The sequence below is a fragment of the Adiantum capillus-veneris genome, chromosome 19, assembly GCF_014529385.1.
Source record: "Adiantum capillus-veneris isolate H3 chromosome 19, ASM1452938v2, whole genome shotgun sequence".
Classification (NCBI taxonomy): domain Eukaryota; kingdom Viridiplantae; phylum Streptophyta; class Polypodiopsida; order Polypodiales; family Pteridaceae; genus Adiantum; species Adiantum capillus-veneris.
In genome coordinates, this window is record NC_140949.1 from 55,302,694 (window position 1) to 55,322,405 (window position 19,712).

Here is a 19,712-nt window from a genome sequence, read left to right on the forward strand (position 1 = left end):
GCGTGCCATCTGGTCAGATTTTATCTTCTTCCTGACAGGGATAAAATGGGCCTGGTTGCTGAACCTGCAGATAATGGTCCATATACTATCATTCCCTGTTGGCGTTCTTGGAAGATCAAAGATAAAGTCCATAGCAATGCTTTCCCATGGCTTATCCGGAATCGGCAGTGGTTGTAACAACCCTGATGCCTTTTGCCTGTCAAACTTGACCTTTTGGCAAACTATGCATGCTCGCACAAAGGCATCCACATCTCTCCTAAAGGTAGGCCTATAGAAGAATGTCTCTACCGCTTTGACTGTTGCATCAATGCCACGATGCCCTGCGTACGGTGGCACACGACTCTCTTCCATGACCTTATGTCGCAGTGGCCTAGTGACACAAAGTCTGCCATGCATCATCATAAAACAATCTCTGAGGAGGTAGTGCTTGTGATGTTGCCCCTCTTGTAACTGTTCAAAGATCCTTGCAAAATCTTCATCAGCAGTATACTATTCCTTCATGTCATCTAACTCATGATGATAAGGAATTGACACAACTGAAATTTGTGGCTTTCTTGATAATATGCATCAGCCACAACATTCTTCTTGCCTTCCACATGCATAATCTGGAAGTGGAACATGGAAAGAATGTTTGCCCATCGCATATGCTTTTCGGATAACTTTGACTGTGTCAAGAAGTATCGCAAGGTCTGATGATCTGTTTGGACAACAAAATCAACACCTAAGAGGTAGTTCTTCCAGCTAGAAAGTGCATAAATCACGGCCAAGATCTCTTTCTCATAGACTTGCATAGTTGCAAAGTTCGTCTTTCATAAGCTACTACCCGTCCATCTTGCATTAGCACTCCTCCGATGCTACCGCCACACGCGTCACACTGGACACAAATGACTTCCTGAGATCTGGCAAAACGATAACTGGATTTGAAGTCAACTTTTCCTTTTAAGAGACTAAAAGCTGAAATCTCTTTGTGGGTCCATCTGAAAGTGACCTCTTTCTTTTGCAAACCGTGAAGAGGCGATGCTATCTCTGTAAAGTTTCTGATAAACCTTCTATAGTAGGAACACAATCCCAAGAAGCTTTTGACATCGTGCACATTCTTCAAGTCTAGCCATGTCTTGATAGCTTCGACCTTTGCGGGATCCATTCTAACACCATCTTTTGAGACTATGTGGCCAAGAAAGTGGATCTCTTCGAGGAAGAATTCACTTTTCTTAGGATTGACAAGTAACCTGTGATTGTGCTGCTCTTTGAACACAATGGTCAAGTGACGCCTATGCTCCTCTTCATTCTCCGAATACACTATCATGTCATCGAAGAACGTTCCAACAAACTGTTGATGCAAGCGGAAAATCCGGTCCATCATTCTGTTGAACGTGGCAAGAGCATTTGTTAGCCCAAACGGCATCACTAGAAACTCATAAAGACCAAATGTCGTTCTAAACGCAGTCTTGTGCACATCCTTTGGCCTTATACGAATCTGATGGTACCCACTCTTAAGGTCTATCCTGCTGAAAATTGCAGCACCCTCTAAACGATCGAGAATATCATCAATTCTAGGATTAGGGAACCTATTCTTGATGGTATTCTTATTCAACCACGGTAATCAATACACATGCGCCATGAGCCATCCTTCTTCTACACTAGGAGCACTGGGGAGCAAAAGGGTGAAGAACTAGGTTGAATCAGCCCCTTCTCTAATAACTCCTCAACCTGGCCCATAATTTCTTTCTGCTGTGCCGCACTAACCCTGTAGGGAGGTCTCTTTGGTGGGCTACACCCTGGTACCAAATCTATCCGATGGTCCTCAGGTCTCTTTGGCGGCAATTGCGACGGTAATGAATCAGAAAAACAGTCACTAAACTTTTGCAAAAATGCTGACTTTCTTTATCTGACACAGATAAATTTGATTGATCACTATTTGAGACATCACGTGCAAAAATCAAGTACACAAAAAGATGATTCTTTATTACAGAAGTGATAGCAGAAGCAGATACAATAGGGACTGACTCTCCTTTAAGCTTTACATCAAGGTGTGAGTTTTGTCCCTATGCTGTACATTGATCTTTTTGTTGTAGGCATCCAAGACTCCATGCACTCGGAACATCCACGGGATCCCCAACAAGGCGTCACAACCTTCCAGCGGCACGATATAGAACTCTTCTGTGTCCACATACGATTGAATATGTAGACGCAGCTTTCCAATGATGGAAGTAACACACTCTGAGTGGCCAGGACATGCCAACCCTGCCTCTGCAGTGTATCCCATCTCTTCAGCTCTGATGCCCAGCTTCATAGCTAACTCTGGTGAGATAAAGTTGGCTTTGGCACCTGGATCAAAGAAGATGAGTGTCGTCTGATCCCTAACTTTACCCATGCCCTGCATAACTCACTGGCATCTGTGCTGGGCCTGTCACCCACCATGTCTGGCACTAAACCTGCCGTGGGTTTAGGCTTCTTGCCTTTCTGGTCTTCTTTATCCTCTGAGTCAGCTGGTCTTTTCCTTTGTGAACAATTGATAGAAAAGTGACAAGGCTTCTCGCATATAAAGCATTTGTTCTCAGTCATTAGGACCTTCTTTTCCTCGAGCGACTTGCGCACAAAAGGCTTCCTTTTCTATTTCTTTGCTTGAAGTAAACCCAAGTGGCGGGTGCCTGTCCTTGCATTAACAATGTTGTCCACCATGTAAGCGCATTGTCCTTTAAGAAAGTGGCAGCTTTCCTGACCTTCGAGGCCTCTGTAAAATTCCCTCCCGCATAAGCTGTATCAAATTGCTGGAGGAAGGTAAGAGCCTTCGTCTTATCCTCGAAACCACTGAAGGTAGTAAACTTTACAGCTACACCACCTTCTTTGTAAGCCTTCGGCTTCTCTAGTGCCCCCAAGTTGTCATAAGGGATGGTCTGGAACATGGCACTATTATAGTAGGCATGATCGGCACATCTTGGCCATTCACATTTTGCGTCAGAGGTGCGATATCTGGCTGCTGTCCAAAAAAACAAGCCATGCCAAAATGACCCTGTGGCACCCCAAATTGGGCCTGGTTGCAGTGAAAACCTTGCTGCATGCCGATACTACCATACATGGGGTTTGGCATGATGCCTTGCATACCTCCGAACACTGTTCCTGGCATGGACAGCTGACTTCCAGGCGCATAACCAGCCATACTTTGGAACAGTGATCCACCCCCGAAATACCCAGGATGTACCGTGGGCGGTGGAAAAACTTAGTGCATAGCCTGGTATCCAGTTCCCTGTCCATTGAAGACATCAGGCTGGCTCTGAAAGGTGGCGGGCTGAACTGGCATAGCCTGTGGAATAGGCGTTCTAGGCACCTGTTCAAGCACAGGAGGAACCTGTTTTGGAGCCCTTGACTCCGCAACATGCGAGTGTTCCCTTTCCTCCTGAGCCGCATGAAGTACCTGGGCTTGAGCATCAACAAGCTCCGTACGCGGCGTAGGTTGCCTATTTTGCTGTTGCACTAGTGGCGCTTGCAAGAACTCCATAAACCTTGGATTGTGCACCAGCTGCGAAAAGACATTCACCGCGGCAACTAATTGAGAACGCATCATCCTCAAGTTGCTCAGTCATAAAGCCCTGTACTACTGGAGGGACATTCATGTTGACAGGAGGTACAGATTCACGTGGCTGTGAGCTCTCGCCAATCTCAAAAACCATAGGGATCTCCTGCCTGTCCTTTGAAGAGGAACCCTCTTCCATAATGCCCTTCCCCTTGTCGGCCATAGTGTAATCCCGCGTTCCTGCACTCTGTGTCTTTACCCAAAACAATCCAGGCTCACTCTTCAAGGAAAAAGTGATTGATATCCCGGCAACGGAACCATGAAACTGGCCCACCGCCCGTGGGGCGGTAGGCGTTGGCTTTTACCCGAAATTCTTTACTTTAAAAACACACAGAGTACTTTGCAAAGGTAACCTGTAACGGGGATTAACACCTAAGTACACACACGGCTCGGAAGCTAGAATGCTCCGAGCAGACACCGACAACTTGTAGGCCCCAAAATTGGCGCCCCTTTCGGTATTGCTTTATTCTTTAACAGAGGGAATAAAACCTGTGATCTCCTACAAGCTGCCCGGCACAATCTAGGCTAAGAAACACCTGTTTTGGCCCGATTTCGGCAGCATAACTGTACTAGGACGCTTCACAGTCAGTATCCCCATGTAATAGGTGACTTTCCTGACGCATACAGACACTTTGCAAAACCTGGTGAGAATCTGCAGCACGCTGAATTCTCTGTTTTCTGCCCCGAAAATGCGCCAGTTCACCTGTACAGCGGTCCCCTCGCGTCCCCGAACCTCCGGGGGGTATTAGGGTCCGTTTAGGGCCGAAACCCTAAACCTGCAAAAATACACAGCAGGCTGTAATTCCCTGTTTTGGGCTCCGTTTCGTGTGCGGGTCGCATCTGTAGCAAGACCTCGAGCTCCCGCACCTGCAGGGCTACTTGCCCTTTGAATCGAAGGAGATTTCTGACGTGAAACCTCTCCGAATTCACCTGTACCTACGGGGGATTAGCCGCTAGCTAGTCCAGTACTTGTGCAAGAGGCTCTTGCCTCGGCAATCGCGCATGAACCCACATAACTGTACATTGGTCAAATGAAAAGCCCACTAGTGGGGCATAACATACTACACGTAGGGGAGAGAGAGAGCAGTGCGTAGCGTGCAGGGCATCACTGCTGGCACCGCACTGTACATAAGGGGGAAAGGAAGCACTCCATAGCTCTTAACCTGTGACAGATGCAAAATGAGGCTCCTCTCAGCTTAAAAATTCAGCGCCCATTTTTCTAGAAGAGGCAAGTTCATGAATTTTTGCCACTTGGCGCATTTACAAGCATTTTCCCGTTTCGGGTTCGCCGCTTAAAAATCTCCCGACTGGTCGCCCAATTGACTTCGCGGTAGAGTTGTAAAATGTTCCCTTAGTCATACCGGAGGTAATGACGCGAACACATTTCACGGCCCAAAATAGCAGTTTCCTAAATTTTAGGAGATGCTTCCGTTGGGCTCCCACTGGTCATCTGACCATCTATCCTCATTGGGATCGCATCCAAAAGTGCAATGTGGCCCAACTGTCGGATACTTTCTGTTGGTGATCACACCTTGACTCTAGGCCTTTATTGAGTTCACTTCCTAGTATCCACCAACTTGCTAAGTGCTACGGGGAGACCTATATGATCTTGCTCTGAGCCTAGACATCCTCTTACCATACGAATTCCAGTGCCGACCACTACCCATCTGCGGGTGAAACTACCGTTCACATTGGCCATACAATGTCCGACCGTTTGCTACTTCAAGAAGAGGGTCTCAAAAATAAAACAAAACCCATTGGAAAGAAACCAACAACTAAGGTTAGCAGTTGCCACGTCCTCGTGACATAGTTAATAGTTGCCACGTCCCCGTGACATCAAGCTCCGGCACAGAAGGACTCCACTGAAGCCCCTTCGTCCGACCCCGTTGAGCCTACCATTCGACTTGCTTTATCACTGACAGAGCCCTTGGGTGAGTGGGGGTTGGTTTAGACAGAGCGTGGAGTATTCGGGCCTCCCGAACCAGTGCTTCATTTGTCGACAGATGGGCCATCTTGAGAAGGTCTGTTCACGGAGGAGGCCTCGACCTACACCACAGACTCGGCCCCAGCCTGCAAGGGCTGGCCAACAGCCACATGCAGAGACACAGAGCACACATGCAGGGCCACCCTCCGAGCTTGGGGCTCCAGCGGAAGAGGGATGGCAGCAGGTTCTAGGTAGACGACGGCAGGGACCTCATCCAGCTAAGCAGGCCTCTTGGTGAGGGGTCCTCTTGAGTTGGATGAGATCCCTGCTCCAGCCCCCACCTCAGCTTCACCCTCGACAGCCCCTCCTCCCCTAGAGTTCACCTCCTCCTCATCAAACCCCCCCCCCCGGCCTCTTGCTCTCGCCGCCTCTTCTCCTCGCCCCTCTACCTCTGCCGATCTCCCCCTCTGCCCTCTGCTCCTACAACCCCCCCTCCCGCTCCAGTTTCACAGTCGACCCAGGGGGCATGGCCATCTCCGGCTGCTAGGAGATCTCTTGGCAGCGCCCTTGCCACGAGTCGCTTGACGAGAGAGGAACAACCTTTCTTGCGACCCCGTCTACAGGTACAGACGTCTCCCTTTCCAGCAGTCCCTCGTTGTGTGACGAGCTTCGACATTCGGCGCCGATGGGACTTCTTTGACTACGACTTTACTCGTTTTCTTGGCGACCCCTCAGCAGACCATGAGGCAACCTGCTTCAGGATTCATGTTCTGTTCCTTGCAGCTAGGGGGATAGAGGCCCTGGACTCAGCGGTTGGCTTCTCTTTTTCCTTTGCGGCAGGGACGAGACTGAGTGGACTCTCGACTCAGTGTTGGAGTGGTTGCCTCAGCAGACCGTGAGGCAGCCTGCTTCAGGATTCATGTTCTGTTCCTTGCAGCTAGGGGGATAGAGGCCCTGGACTCAGCGGTTGGCTTCTCTTTTCCCTTTGCGGCAGGGACCAGACTGAGTGGACTCTCGACTGAGTGTTGGAGTGGTTGCACACACAGGCCCTAGAGTTCTCTCACCACATGGGAGACCTGGGAGTCACAGACATGCTTCAGACTTTGTGGCCATTGGCCAAGTTTACGGTGACCCCTCCAGATAGAGCAGGATGTAGACACATTGTGGTTCACTTCTTTGCTGCTACGTAGTGCTTGCCATGCTATGTACACATTCATGAGGAGTCCTGGACAGAGGAGGTTGCTTTACGTACGGCTCGCTCTACTTTGGCTTGGGCGAGACACTCGTTGCAGTCACGCCTATCTACAGGACGTTCGGATGCGGATTACTCCCCATCCAAGCCAACCTCGAAGATAGCAGGTTTAGCTATTGCGGCAGCATCTCATCTTTCTCGCTCCCCATGAGAATCGTCTCATGGAACGTGGAGGGACTTGGTGGGCCCCAGTTTTAGCGTTAGCGGGATTGACTACGTCAGGAGCTTCAGCGCTGCCTTGTGGGAGGAGAGATCGATCTCCTTATGCTACATGAGCATCATCTGTGTGAGAGCCGCACTAGACGTTGTGGTCAACTCTTGCGTGGACGATATGATACTTTTTGGTCAGCTGCTTTTGGACCTAGAGGCATCCAGGGTGGTCTGACAAGCTTCGACATTCGGCGCCGATGGGACTTCTTTGACTACCACTTTACTCGTTTTCTCGGCAACCCCTCAGCAAACCATGAGGCAGCCTTCTTCAGGGTTTATGTTCTGTTCCTTGTAGCTAGGGAGATAGAGGCCCTGGGCTCAGCGGTTGGCTTCTCTTTTCCCCTTTGCGGCAGGGACCAGACTGAGTGGACTCTCGACTCAGTGTTGGAGTTGTTGCACACACAGGTCCTAGAGTTCTCTCACCACATGGGAGACCTAGGAGTCACAAACATGCTTCAGACTTTGTGGCCATGGCCAAGTTTGCGGTGACGCCTCGAGATACAACAAGATGTAGACACATTGTGGTCCACTTCTTTGCTGATACGCAGTGCTTGCCATGCTATGTACACATTTATGAGGACTCCTGGACAGAGGAGGTTGCTTTACGTACAACTCGCTCTACTTGGGCTTGGGCCAAATACTCGTTGCAGTCACGCCTATCTAGAGGACGTTACGATGCGGATTACTCCCCATCAAAGCCAACCTCGAAGATAGCACGTTTAGCTGCTCCGGCAGCATCTGTTCTCTCTCGCTCCCCATGAGGATCGTCTCATGGAACGTGCAGGGACATGGTGGGCCCTAGTTTCAGCGTCAGCGAGGCCGACTGTGTCAGGAGCTTCAACGTTGCCTTGTGGAAGGAGAGATCGATCTCCTTATGCTACATGAGCATCATCTGTGTGAGAGCCGCATTAGACGTTGTGGTCAGCTCTTACGTGGACAATATGATACTTTTTGGTCAGCTGCTTTTGGACCTGGAGGCATCCAAGGTGGTCTGACGAGTTTCGACATTCGGCGCCGATGGGACTTCTTTGACTACCACTTTACTCGTTTTCTCGGCGACCCCTCAGCAGACCATGAGGCAGCCTGCTTCAGGGTTCATGTTCTATTCCTTGCAGCTAGAGGGATAGAGGCCCTGGACTCAGTGGTTCACTTCTCTTTTCCCCTTTGCGACAGGGACCAGATTGAGTGGACTCTCGACTCAGAGTTGGAGTGGTTGCACACACAGGTCCTAGAGTTCTCTCACCACATGGGAGACCCGGGAACAAATATGCTTCAGATTTTGTGGCCATTGGCCAAGTTTGCGGTGACCCCTCCAGATACAGCAGGATGTAGACACATTGTGGTCCACTTCTTTGCTGATACGCAGTGCTTGCCATGCTATGTACACATTCATCAGGACTCCTGGACAGAGGAGGTTGCTTTACGTACGGCTCGCTCTACTTTGGCTTGGGCGAGACACTCGTTGCAGTCACGCCTATCTACAGGACGTTCGGATGCGGATTACTCCCCATCCAAGCCAACCTCGAAGATAGCAGGTTTAGCTATTGTGGCAGCATCTCTTCTTTCTCGCTCCCCATGAGAATCGTCTCATGGAACGTGCAGGGACTTGGTGGGCCCCAGTTTTAGCGTTAGCGGGACCGACTGCGTCAGGAGCTTCAGCGCTGCCTTGTGGGAGGAGAGATCGATCTCCTTATGCTACAAGAGCATCATCTGTGTGAGAGCCGCATTAGACGTTGTGGTCAGCTCTTGCGTGGACGATATGATACTTTTTGGTCAGCTGCTTTTGGACCTGGAGGCAACTAGGGTGGTTTGACGAGCTTCAATATTGGGCACCGATGGGACTTCTTTGACTAGCACTTTACTCGTTTTCTGAGCGACCCCTCAGCAGACCGTGAGGCAGCCTGCTTCAGGATTCATGTTCTGTTCCTTGCAGCTAGGGGGATAGAGGCCCTTGACTCGGCGGTTGGCTTCTCTTTTCCCCTTTGCGGCAGGGACCAGACTGAGTGGACTCTCGACTCAGTGTTGGAGTGGTTGCACACACAGGTCCTAGAGTTCTCTCACCACATGGGAGACTTGGGAGTCAAAGACATGCTTTAGACTTTGTGGCCATTGGCCAAGTTTGCGGTGACCCCTCCAGATACAGATCATGAGCACTACCTCCTCAGAGATGGTTTTATGATGATGCATGGTAGACTTTGTGTCACTAGGCCATTGCGACATAAGGTCATGGAAGAGAGTCATGTCCCACCGAATGTAGGGCATCGTGGTATTGATGCGACAGTTAAAGCGGTAGAGACATTCTTCTATTGGCCTACCTTGAGGAGAGATGTGGATGCCTTTGTGCGAGGATGTGTGATTGCCAAAAGGTCAAGTTTGACAGGCAAAAGGCACGAGGGTTGTTACAACCACTGCCGATTCCTGATAAGCCATGGGAAAGCATTGCTATGGACTTTATCTTTGATCTTCCAAGAACGCCAACAGGGAATGATGGTATATGGACCATTATCTGCACGTTCAGCAAGTATGCCCATTCTATCCCTGTCAGGAAGAAGATAAAATCTGAGCAGATGGCACGCTTGTTCATGTACAATGTGTTTAAGTATCATGGTATGCCACAATCGATTGTCAGTGGTTGTGATCCTTGCATGACCAGTTTGTTGTGGAGAGGATTGTTTGAGAACATGGGCACTACGCTCAAGTTCTCGTCTTCATTTCATCCACAAACTGATGGACAGTCAGAAGAGGCTAATTCTACTATCTTAGATATGCTAAAATCTTATGTGTCAGATAATAAGGGCAAGTGGGAACAGTATTTGCCTATGCTTGAGTATGCGTACAATAATACGGTGCATTCGTCAACTGGCAAAGCACCTTTCGAGATTGTTGAAGGCGGCAAAAAGGTTCCTCCCATTTTGCATACAAAGGACAAGATTTTTGAGGCAGATCGATATGTTGAGAACATGGATGAAATGTACAAGAAAATAAAATTGCCTTGGAGAAGACTCAGGCAAAGCAGAAAAAGGCTGCTGATCGTCACTGTCGTGAATTGTTGTTATCACCTGGTGATTGGGTTTTGTTAAGGTTCGAAAAGGCAAGGTTAAAGAAGATGAAGGGCAATGAACGGTTGTTTCCTAAGCTCAGTATGCGTTATTATGGGCCTTTTCAAGTGCTTGACAAGATCAGCGATGTGGCTTACATGCTGAAATTGCCTAATGCGTGGAAGATTCATAGTGCGTTTCACGTGAGTCTTCTAAGACCCTTAGTGGGTGATGTGCCAGAAGATATGCCAGATGAGGATCAGCTAGAAGTTGAGGAACTTGATGAGATTATGGTACCTGAGCAAATTTTGGCACATAAGGACAGAAAAGTGAAGGACATGTTACAAGACGCTATTTGGTGAAGTTCAAGAACTATCCGCCTATGGATGCAAAGTGGATGGAAGAGCATGAACTGTTAGAGTCACCGAATGTATTGAAGCTTTACCTTGAAGCCTTTGGGTTACAACCTACTTATGCCCCAACCCAACGTGTGCAAAGGAGGGGTAATGATAGAGCTAGTACATCAAATGTACATATGAATTCAATGTAATAGATGGAAATGACAAAAGTATGAAGGTCTCATTAAGTCATTTGTATCTATGTGTTACGACGTTTCTTGCGGATACATGCGATGATAAAAGAGTGCTAACAACACAAGATCATCAGTGGCGTGTATTTATGGTATGCAATCGAGGACGTTTGCGATTTCAAGAGGGGGGTATGTCACGAGGACTTGGCAACTGTTAACTATGTCACGAGGACGTGGCAATTGCTAACCTTAATTGTTGGTTTCTTTCCAATGATTTTTGTTTTATTCTTGAGACCCTCTTTTTGAAGTTGCAAATGGTCGGACATTGTATGGCCAATGTGAACGGTAGTTTCACCCGCGGACGGGAAGTTGGTCGGCACTGGAATTCCTATAGTAAGAGGATGTCTAGGCTCATGTAGGTCCCGCTATCGCACTTAGCAAGTTGGTGGATATTAGGAAGAGAACTCAATAAAGGCATAAAGTGAAGGCGGGATCACCAACAGAAAGTATCCGACAGTTGGGCCACATTGCACTATTGGATGTGGTCCCAATGAGGATAGATGGTCAGATGACCAGTGGGAGCCCAATGGAAGCATCTCCTAAAAATTAGGGAACGGCGATTTTGGGCCATGAAATGTGTTCGCGTCATTACCTCCGGTATGACAAGGGGAACATTTACAACTCTGCCGAGAAGTCAACTGGGCAACCAGTCCGGAGATTTTTAGGCGGCAAACGCGGAACGGGAAAATGTCTATAAACGCGCCAAGTGGCACATTTCTGTGCACTTTCCTCTTGCATCAAGAAGTGGCGCTGAATTTGTAGCTGGAAGACTCATTTTTCAGCTTTTGTCACAGGTTAAGAGCTATGGAGTGCTTCCTTTCCCTCTCATGTACAGTGTGGTGCTAGGAGTGATGCCCTATACACTACACACTGCTCTCTCCCCCCCCTACGTGCAGTTATGTGATGCCCCACAAGAGAGCTCTTCATTTGACTGATGTATAGCTGTGTGGTTTCATGCTTTTGTGCTGAGGCAAGAGCCTCCTTGAGCAGGAACAGGGGTAGCTAATTGCTACTCCAAAGCAGGCACCGGTGAGGGTCATAACCTCACCGTACAGGTGCGTTTTCAGCGCTATGTATGCGCTGTAAATTGACTGTTTTTCAGCCATACGGACGCCAGAAACATTGGGAATCGTGCCCCACTAGTAGAGGACAGTTAGGCGACTGTTTAGGGCTGAAAACAGGGCAAAAACCAGTAAATACAGCGTGCTGAATTTACTGTTTTTGGGCAGAAATCAGAGGATTTATGCCAGTGAAAGTGAGTTCCAGCAGGGGGATTGGTTTTGCGCAAGTTTTGGGGCTGTTATGTTGCCGAAATTTGGCCAAAACAAGTGGTATCTAGCTGGATACAGGTGAAGGATTCCGAGGACTCTACTTTGTGAATTTACCCTCTCAAATGTAAAGAAATACTGAAAGGGGCGCCAATTGTGGGGCCTACAGGCTGTCGGCGTCTGCTTGGAGCATTCTAGCTTCCGAGTCGTGTGTGTGCTTAAGTGCTAATTCCCGTCGCAGGTTTCCTTTGCATGCTCTCTCTATGTGTGTCTAAAGTAAAGAATTTCGAGTGAAAGCCAAAGCCTACCGCCCCATGGGCCGGTTTCAGGGTCCATAGGGGTGTGCCACTCTGCATGTATAGCCTCTACAATATCCTGAAACATTCTTTGGATTGCCCTCATGTCTCACAGCTGAATGGCCTGGATCTCCTTATAAAGTAATGTAAATTGCAGCCAGTCCCCAAAAGAGCGGGTTGGACCCTCTGCCATGGGCCCCCAAGAGACATGAGGTGTGCATCAACCATGTGGCCTCGCTGCGCTGACCATAGGTTTCCAAACAAGTGGCTGCTTCAAATGCTCTGGATCTCCTCATCAAGTAATGTAAACTGCAGTTAGTCCCCAAAAGAGCGGGCTGGACCCTCTGCCATGGGCCCCCAATGGACATGAGGTGTGCATCAACCATGTGGCGTCGCTACGCTAACCATAGGGTTCCATACAAGTGGCTTCCTCAAATGCTCCTCAATGCATGTGGTTTGGTGCTGCTCAAGGCCACCCCGCAGTTGCTCCCAAGACTGAAGTAGGCTCACATCAAAGTGGTCCTTCCATCTCTTGCTTAGTCCAAACTACGCGTCTCTGCGAAAATCCAACGGGTGGAAGGGCTCCATGGACCGCCCATCTGTGGGACCGGGGTGTGAATCTAGTGTAGCAACAGCTCCTTACAGGGCTCCTTTAATGGAAGAAATCCTTTGACCAAAAGCTTCCCTAGGAGGGCTCTACTATGCGGTGCTGGGTAAAGTGATGACCTACAAGGAGACCTTGGCCCGAGTCGACTATGTCTTGCTTTGACCACAAAAAGCTCCCGTTGATGCAAGAGCTCGCCTGCAAGACGTAATGTACCACATAGTAGCCAATAATACCTGGTTGATCACCACAACCTTGCCAGTAAGAGAAAGCCGTGGTGAGCTCCAATGGAGCAGTTTTCTCCTGATGGAAAGGAGGGGAGTAGCATCTTTGTTGCTTTGGTGACAAATGTGGAAAGCACTGTCAAGTGGGCTTACAGATGTATGCCAGAATGTCATAGCATGTGTAAAGACCCAGTGCAGACAATAGAGTTGGTGATATGTATGACTTATGCTGCGGCTATGTGGACCAAGGTAGGATTCGATGCTTTAAAGAAGGTTCTTCATGTGAAATGCCTCTTACGCCACGCAAGGCAAGTTGGGAAGTGAAGGCCATGTGGTTAGTGGTAGAAAGGAAAGTGGGTGAGTGACTTGACTCGACTGCATGAGGAGGGCTGAAAAATCCCAATTTATATATATTTTTTGTAAAACTCGTTTTCTATAAAAACAGGTAGCGCGGCTGAAGGAAAAGGCTGTTTCCGACATTTTTGCATCTCACACATGTAGGCTAATTTGGCACCACTAAGTAGATATTTCAGTTTTTTTTTAACATGCTGTTTTTCAGGCTGCAGGCAGGACAGAGAAGGAGAGAGAGCTCTCAGAGAGCCTTTGTGTGGATGCTCCACCATAGCCAATCACTTGGGAAAAGAAGCAAGCTTTGATTGAATTGTTTTTGGTGTTGTCTCCTCCATCCCTCCTTTTCTTCTCTTCTCTTGTGCAAAGGCGTCGGCGTGTGTAGGCTGTGTGAGCCCTTGGAGCCAATTGGTGTCTGTGCAAAGAGAGAGGAAGAGAGAGGTGTTATTTGTGTTGTTGAGAATCGAGAAGCGATTACGATGATTGGAATGCAATGAGTTGTGCTTTTGTGTGTGATTGTGTGCTTTGGGTGTGTGCAAACGAATGATTGCAGTGAATTTTGGGTTTTCGTTGTGGCTTTTCGAGAGGTTCAGGGTGTTGTGATTCCACTTAAGCTATAAAGAGGCATGTGTGTGTGTTGTTGGGTGTGTTTTCCCTTTCCCCCTTTCCAGTATCCAAAGCTCCTCTCGTTGAATAGGTAGTTGCAGTCCACACAAACCAACCTTCTTTGAGATTAAAAACTTGCACATCGCCTCCGCATAGAAGAGGAACAGGAAGGGGGTAAGAGGGGATCCCCATCGAACCGATCATGTGAGTATGAAGCGTTCCCCTCTCCCCCCCCTAGCAATACCTGACTGTGCGCACACTTGTAGAGAGCCGATACTCCCCTAATCCATGCATCTGAAAACCCCATGTGTCGCATAGTGCCCTCAAGGAAGCCTCTGTCATACGCCTTCTCAAAATCAAGGAGTACCATAAGATCCTCTCCTCAGAGATGTGCGAGGGCAATGGCCTCCCAGAAGGTAAAAATGTTATCAAGGATGTTGAAGGCATTATACATGAGACACAGGCAGGCTTTGTCTAGGAGTGCAAGTAGCGGCTAAATTCTCAAACTCGGAGCCTTTGCTAAGATTTTGTAGGCTGAGTTGAGAATGGTGATGGGTCGCCACTGTCGAATTTCGTTCAAGGAGCCTCCCTCCTTGGGGATAAGATAGATCAATCCCTCACTCATGCTGTCTGGCATCTCCCTACTGTGCAGAATGTGTTGGTAAGCACTACAAGAGGTCTCGACTAAGCACCTTCCAGTCCTCCAAGAAGAAATTGGGAGTCAAACCATCCTCCCCTGGGTAGCTACCTCTGGGAAGTGCCCTGAGGGCCTCCTGTAGCTCCTCTGGTTGGAGAGGGCTCTCAAGCCTCTGGCACATCTCCTCAGTGACCAAACAAGGCATGCGTGCCCACACCTGCTCACTGCATGCATCTTGACGCTATGATTGTGGCTCGGCTGAAAGCAACTCACGGTAAAATTTAGTAGCAACTGCGTACATATCATCGGGCTCTATGGCAACAGACCCATCGGGCCTTCTCAGCTGGTCAACACTGGTGTGCGCATGTCGAACTCATGGCTCCGCTCCTCGATGGTGATCAGCTCCTGCTAGGAGCCTACTGCATCTGCTCCTCCATCCAAGGGCTACGTGGGTGACGCTCTTGCATGTGCTTTAAGGAGGCAATGCCCCGTCGGAGTTGCTGCTCCTCCTTGATCACAGCCAAGTGAGCTCTAGACTCTTAGAGGAAGAAACGATTGAGCTCCACGAGGCCCGTGGCCGCTCTAGCAGCAGGGTCCCCCTGCGCATCCAAACTCTTTGTCCAAAGCGCCACAATCTTCTCTCTAAGCTCTGTATCTAGCAAAATCCTCTCTGGATGTGGAGCATGACACTGCCCCTCCTTTGTCTATCTGACACAGTAAGAATCATTGTCGAATGATCGGAAAAAGTAGTCGCTGCCAAAATGCAAACTAATCCTCCCATGTCATAGATGTGGTCACTAGTGTATAAGAGATCTATCCTAGATAGATTCACGTCCCCTACTCTGCAGTCAAACCAAGAGAAAGAGAGTCTATCTGAGGGCTGTACAAAGCGTGCATGTTGCCATACTTCCACAATCATCGTAGTCATACATAAGCGCTCCCAAGCAGCGAGCTCAGTCCCGTGAGCTGTAGCATGACTGCCCTCCATCCTTTTCGAGGGATCCTCCGGCATGTTGGAGTCCCCCCAAATGCACCACTGCTCTGCGTGAGGCAAGGACTCAACAATATGTGACCAAAACTCATCCCATGCACTCGCATGATTGGGCGCATAAATGTTGAGGAAGCTCACATGGATACCTTGAACCTGCATGGTGACCCATTGGGCCCTACCTCGCACAATAATACCTCTTCCCACAATGGCCTATTGCCATGAGTCCGTAATAGTCATACATACACCTCTTTGAATGCCACTAAGTCCAAAAGCAACTGACCAAAATGTATCATATCTACCTTGTGGAACGTGTCCACAACGCTGAATGCGGCTATTACACAGATGATGCTCCTGTAGCATGAGAAAATCAATAGGTCCACCCACAAGGCATCTCTGGAGCTCCCATCTCACCCGACCCCGATGGCCCACTAAGTGTAGCTTTTCAAGGCCCTGGATATTCCATGAGACAATCCTCGTGGGTTCAGTGAGAGAAAATCGATGCTATTGCCGCAGCCAAGCGAGCAATCTTTGAGGTATGTGTCTCAAAAGACGGAAGCGTAAACTAACATCTAAATGAAATTCATATACTCAAGAGAACTAAAAATTGAGAGAAAAGTTTGACGCATCAATGGGGACCCGAAGTTGGGCTGGCCCCCCTTCCATAAAGAGAATATCTTTATTAGTCAGGGAGAATCTTTACAAGCACAGGAATGGGGGCAAACGTCCGTCCTCAATTCTTTCTTGTTTCTTTTTTCTTCTCACTGAAAGAGAGAAAACTACTCTCTAACTGCTAAGAGGATTTTCCCCTCTTGTGTGAGATTTTGGAAGCTCTCTTAAACGAAAGTCTATCTTCCACAAACCTTCTTGAAAGCTCTCATAGAAGAGAGTATGTTTTCTGCTAAAACTGGTTCCTTTCATACTTAATCATTCCTGCAATGAACACAAGAGAGACACGCAAAATGCACATACATACGCTTGCTGTAATTTTCTGCACATAACCTGAAATTCTTACTTGTGCATGTTTTGATGCCGAAACGGAGGTCTTTTTCGCAATGGGTTTGCACCAAACTTTGTGTATACGTAGGATAAGTAGAGAAGACTGAATTTTATGAGTGCTGTGCTGAAAATTTCCCTAATTGAGATGATTAGGGGTTGAAACCAGAGAAATTACATCCACTACGTTGAGCGTCTGCTGCAACGTCTCATGACAAAACTTCTCAAAAAGGTGGCTATGGCTATGAGAGTCCTTGCTCTAGAAAATGGGAGCTCAGAGCTACCACATATGTCACAAGGGGCTGCTCTCAAGCTCTAATGGAGGGCTCCACCGCGTAGAGCATGCTCACATTAGGGGGGGTAGGAGCACTTCCACTCTCCCAAGAGGGAGGGGTGCTGCTCTTAAATAGATAGGAGGGGAAGAAGGGGCCGCTAGGCATAGTAACATGGAAGGCGGAACGGGGGGTAATCATACCAAAATGACGTTCCGGCTGGTTCTGGGCGCCGAAACGTGTCGAGAACGGAAAAACGTTCTGGATCTGGAACGTAACAGCGGAACGGGCATCTGGAACGGCTTGGCAAAACGGGCAGCAAAATTGAAAAAAAAAATAGAGAGAGAGAGAGAGACAGAGAGAGAGTGAGAGGGGTGGCAGTTTGGGGGAGATTTTAAACCTCTCAAGACTCACACAAGGGAGGGGCGGGGGGGAGGGGTGGTCCCTTTTTCTTTAAAAGCTATCAATATGGCTGAAGCGAAACGGGTAACCATCAATATCTCAAGGCTCAAGCGCCATCAATATGGCACAACTTACAAGCTTCATTGGGGGGGGGGGGGAGGTGGGTATCCTTCCCATGCTCTCCTAGATAATCCAAACCCTCAAGCTCTCAAGAGTCAAAAACAGGTCTCCCCATGGGATATTTTAGGTTCATCGTTCCGGCCCCCGTTCCCGTGCCGTTGTTCCGGGGCCCCCCCGTTTCGAGAACGTTCCGAAGGCCCCCGTTCCCCGTTCTCGTTCCGTGCAACTATGCCGCTAGGAGATGAGAGAGAGAGAGAGAGAGAGAGAGAGAGAGAGAGAGAGAGAGAGCTTGCATGGGTAAGTATGCCACTTGGCACACTTACTTTCAAATTTTAAGTTTTTAATATTTAAGAAGTCACTCAAGTAATGTGACTCACAAATGTTAACACTATTCTACCATGAGAACATTAAAGAGTCCCTACACAATGCCGCACCCGCACCCGCACTGCATTATGTGTTCACACTTGTCCGACCACTTGCCCGGTCACATATAGTTGAAGTTAATTTAACTTGCTTATCCTATGGCCTTAGGATCACATTTCTAAGGACCCCATCTCATTCTTGTGCTCGTATTGACGCGTGTAATTTTTCTGAGCCTAAAATGTGAGGCTATTGTCTACCCCCTTCTGAAGGCCCGATGTCCCAATCACTAAGGCTTCAGGGTATTTTATGCTAGGGTCTCCCTGAGGTGTTCTAGCTCGCATTTAGGCACACCTGAGGCCCTAGAACTACTAATTCTCATGATGTGCACACAAATAATTAAATAATTATTTTCTAGTAAACAAGTTAATTATTTACAAAAACTGACATTGTTATAGTCTGAGGCGATCTGCTTCTTCAAAGGTCCAAACCGTTTTCCTGTAGGAAACCCGCTCCTGTCAAGGCACAGTAGAACAGCCACCAGGGGGAGGTGCCCGGCCCTATCGATGGCGGCCTTAAGAGGTTTAGGTATAGGGTTGTATCTTGTTATGGGTTTCCGCGTGCGCGCGCACACACACACACACACACACACACACACACACACACACACACACAGAGAGAGAGAGAGAGAGAGAGAGAGAGAGAGAGAGAGAGAGAGAGAGAGAGAGAGAGAGAGAGAGAGAGATTGATTTTGCAGGTACAGGGGGAAGAAACACAATCATTATTTGAGAAATACAAGAAGCCTGAGCTTAGAGTTCCGTGACCGTTTGAAGGTGAGCATTAAAGCTCTTTATTAGAAAAGTTGTTACAATCAGGCAAATTCTTATGAAAGGAGTGCATGCCATGAAATGCTGTGATGAGGGGCTATGTCTTACAATGCACACGTGTGTGTTTTCCTTCAGGCGCTTGCTGACTTAGAGCAAGCTAAGGTCAAGTTAAAAGTCGCATGATGAGAGACGGTCAGATGCTTCACATCCATGTTGTAACATAGAAGAGCAGGGGGCATTGGATGTGTGGGAAGGTCGACACTTGGTACACAAATGTCAACCTAGATCCTTGGCTGCCATAGCTTTTACAATCGTCACTGATACCCGCAAAATGAGAACAGTTCTGTTGGCCCTTCAAGGATTTGCATTGGCTTAATCATTGCTGTTCAGGGTTGGTTTGAAAGCCGTTTTCAAGATCATCCAAGCTTGGATATGAATTGGACAGTGCGGGCTCATACCTAACGAAAATCACAACGTAAGTCATTTTGGAGACGCGTCTGCAACAATCAGGCACTCCACAGAGTCGTGCGACGATAGTCTACCTCCAAAGCTGTACAATAGCCTTTTTCACTTGTCTCAATTCAAAAATTTCTGAATCTCTTCTAAGGAAAATGTTGAATAGTCTTTTCGTTCACAATGCTTTTCTTAAACAGTATTATGTTGTGAGTCTCCATAACCATGCATATTTTTTATGTGGGCCTGTAAATCGCAGCTTATTTCTGTTATGATGTAAAGTGGGTCTGATTTGGCAAGGAAGAAAATTGTCCATTAAACCTGGTGCCTGCTACAAAACCACTGGCTAGCATCAGCATTGATTCAAACCCCACACAATCACAAGGTTAAGAACTTGAGAGCAACTCACAAGGGCCTGCTTGCATGTGATGTGCGTGCATGTGTGTGTGTGTGTGTGTGTGTGGTTCTCCCAAGCGCCTTGGCGGGTTGAATATTTTGGATTTGCACACTCATGTTCTGGCTCGGAAAGCTATGTTGCTACCAATCTTGGTGCAATAGCAGCAGCCCGGACACTTATGGTGTGATATATGTGTGAGCATATTGTTACGCCATCATTTGGTCATTGGAAGACGACATATTGGGAGGTTGTTTTTGGGTGGCTTCAAGGATACATTCCAAGATGCCCCTTTACTTCTTCTCTCATTGTGGATTGGAAGGTTGTCAC

At 48.1% G+C, this 19,712-nt stretch overlaps 1 protein-coding gene across 1 annotated transcript in view; it reads left to right on the top strand.

The window, feature by feature from the left end:
* The window catches only part of LOC147434051 (protein ANTI-SILENCING 1-like), a 97,975-nt gene extending 78,706 nt beyond the window's left edge, over nt 1-19,269 (top strand). Inside the window, exons 11-12 of the mRNA XM_086490665.1 lie at nt 18,466-18,541; nt 18,671-19,269. Coding sequence (XP_086346791.1) covers nt 18,466-18,531 — 66 coding nt within the window. The 3' untranslated portion in view covers nt 18,532-18,541; nt 18,671-19,269. The remainder of the gene's footprint in view (nt 1-18,465; nt 18,542-18,670) is intronic.
* Nucleotides 19,270-19,712: the final 443 nt, after the last annotated feature.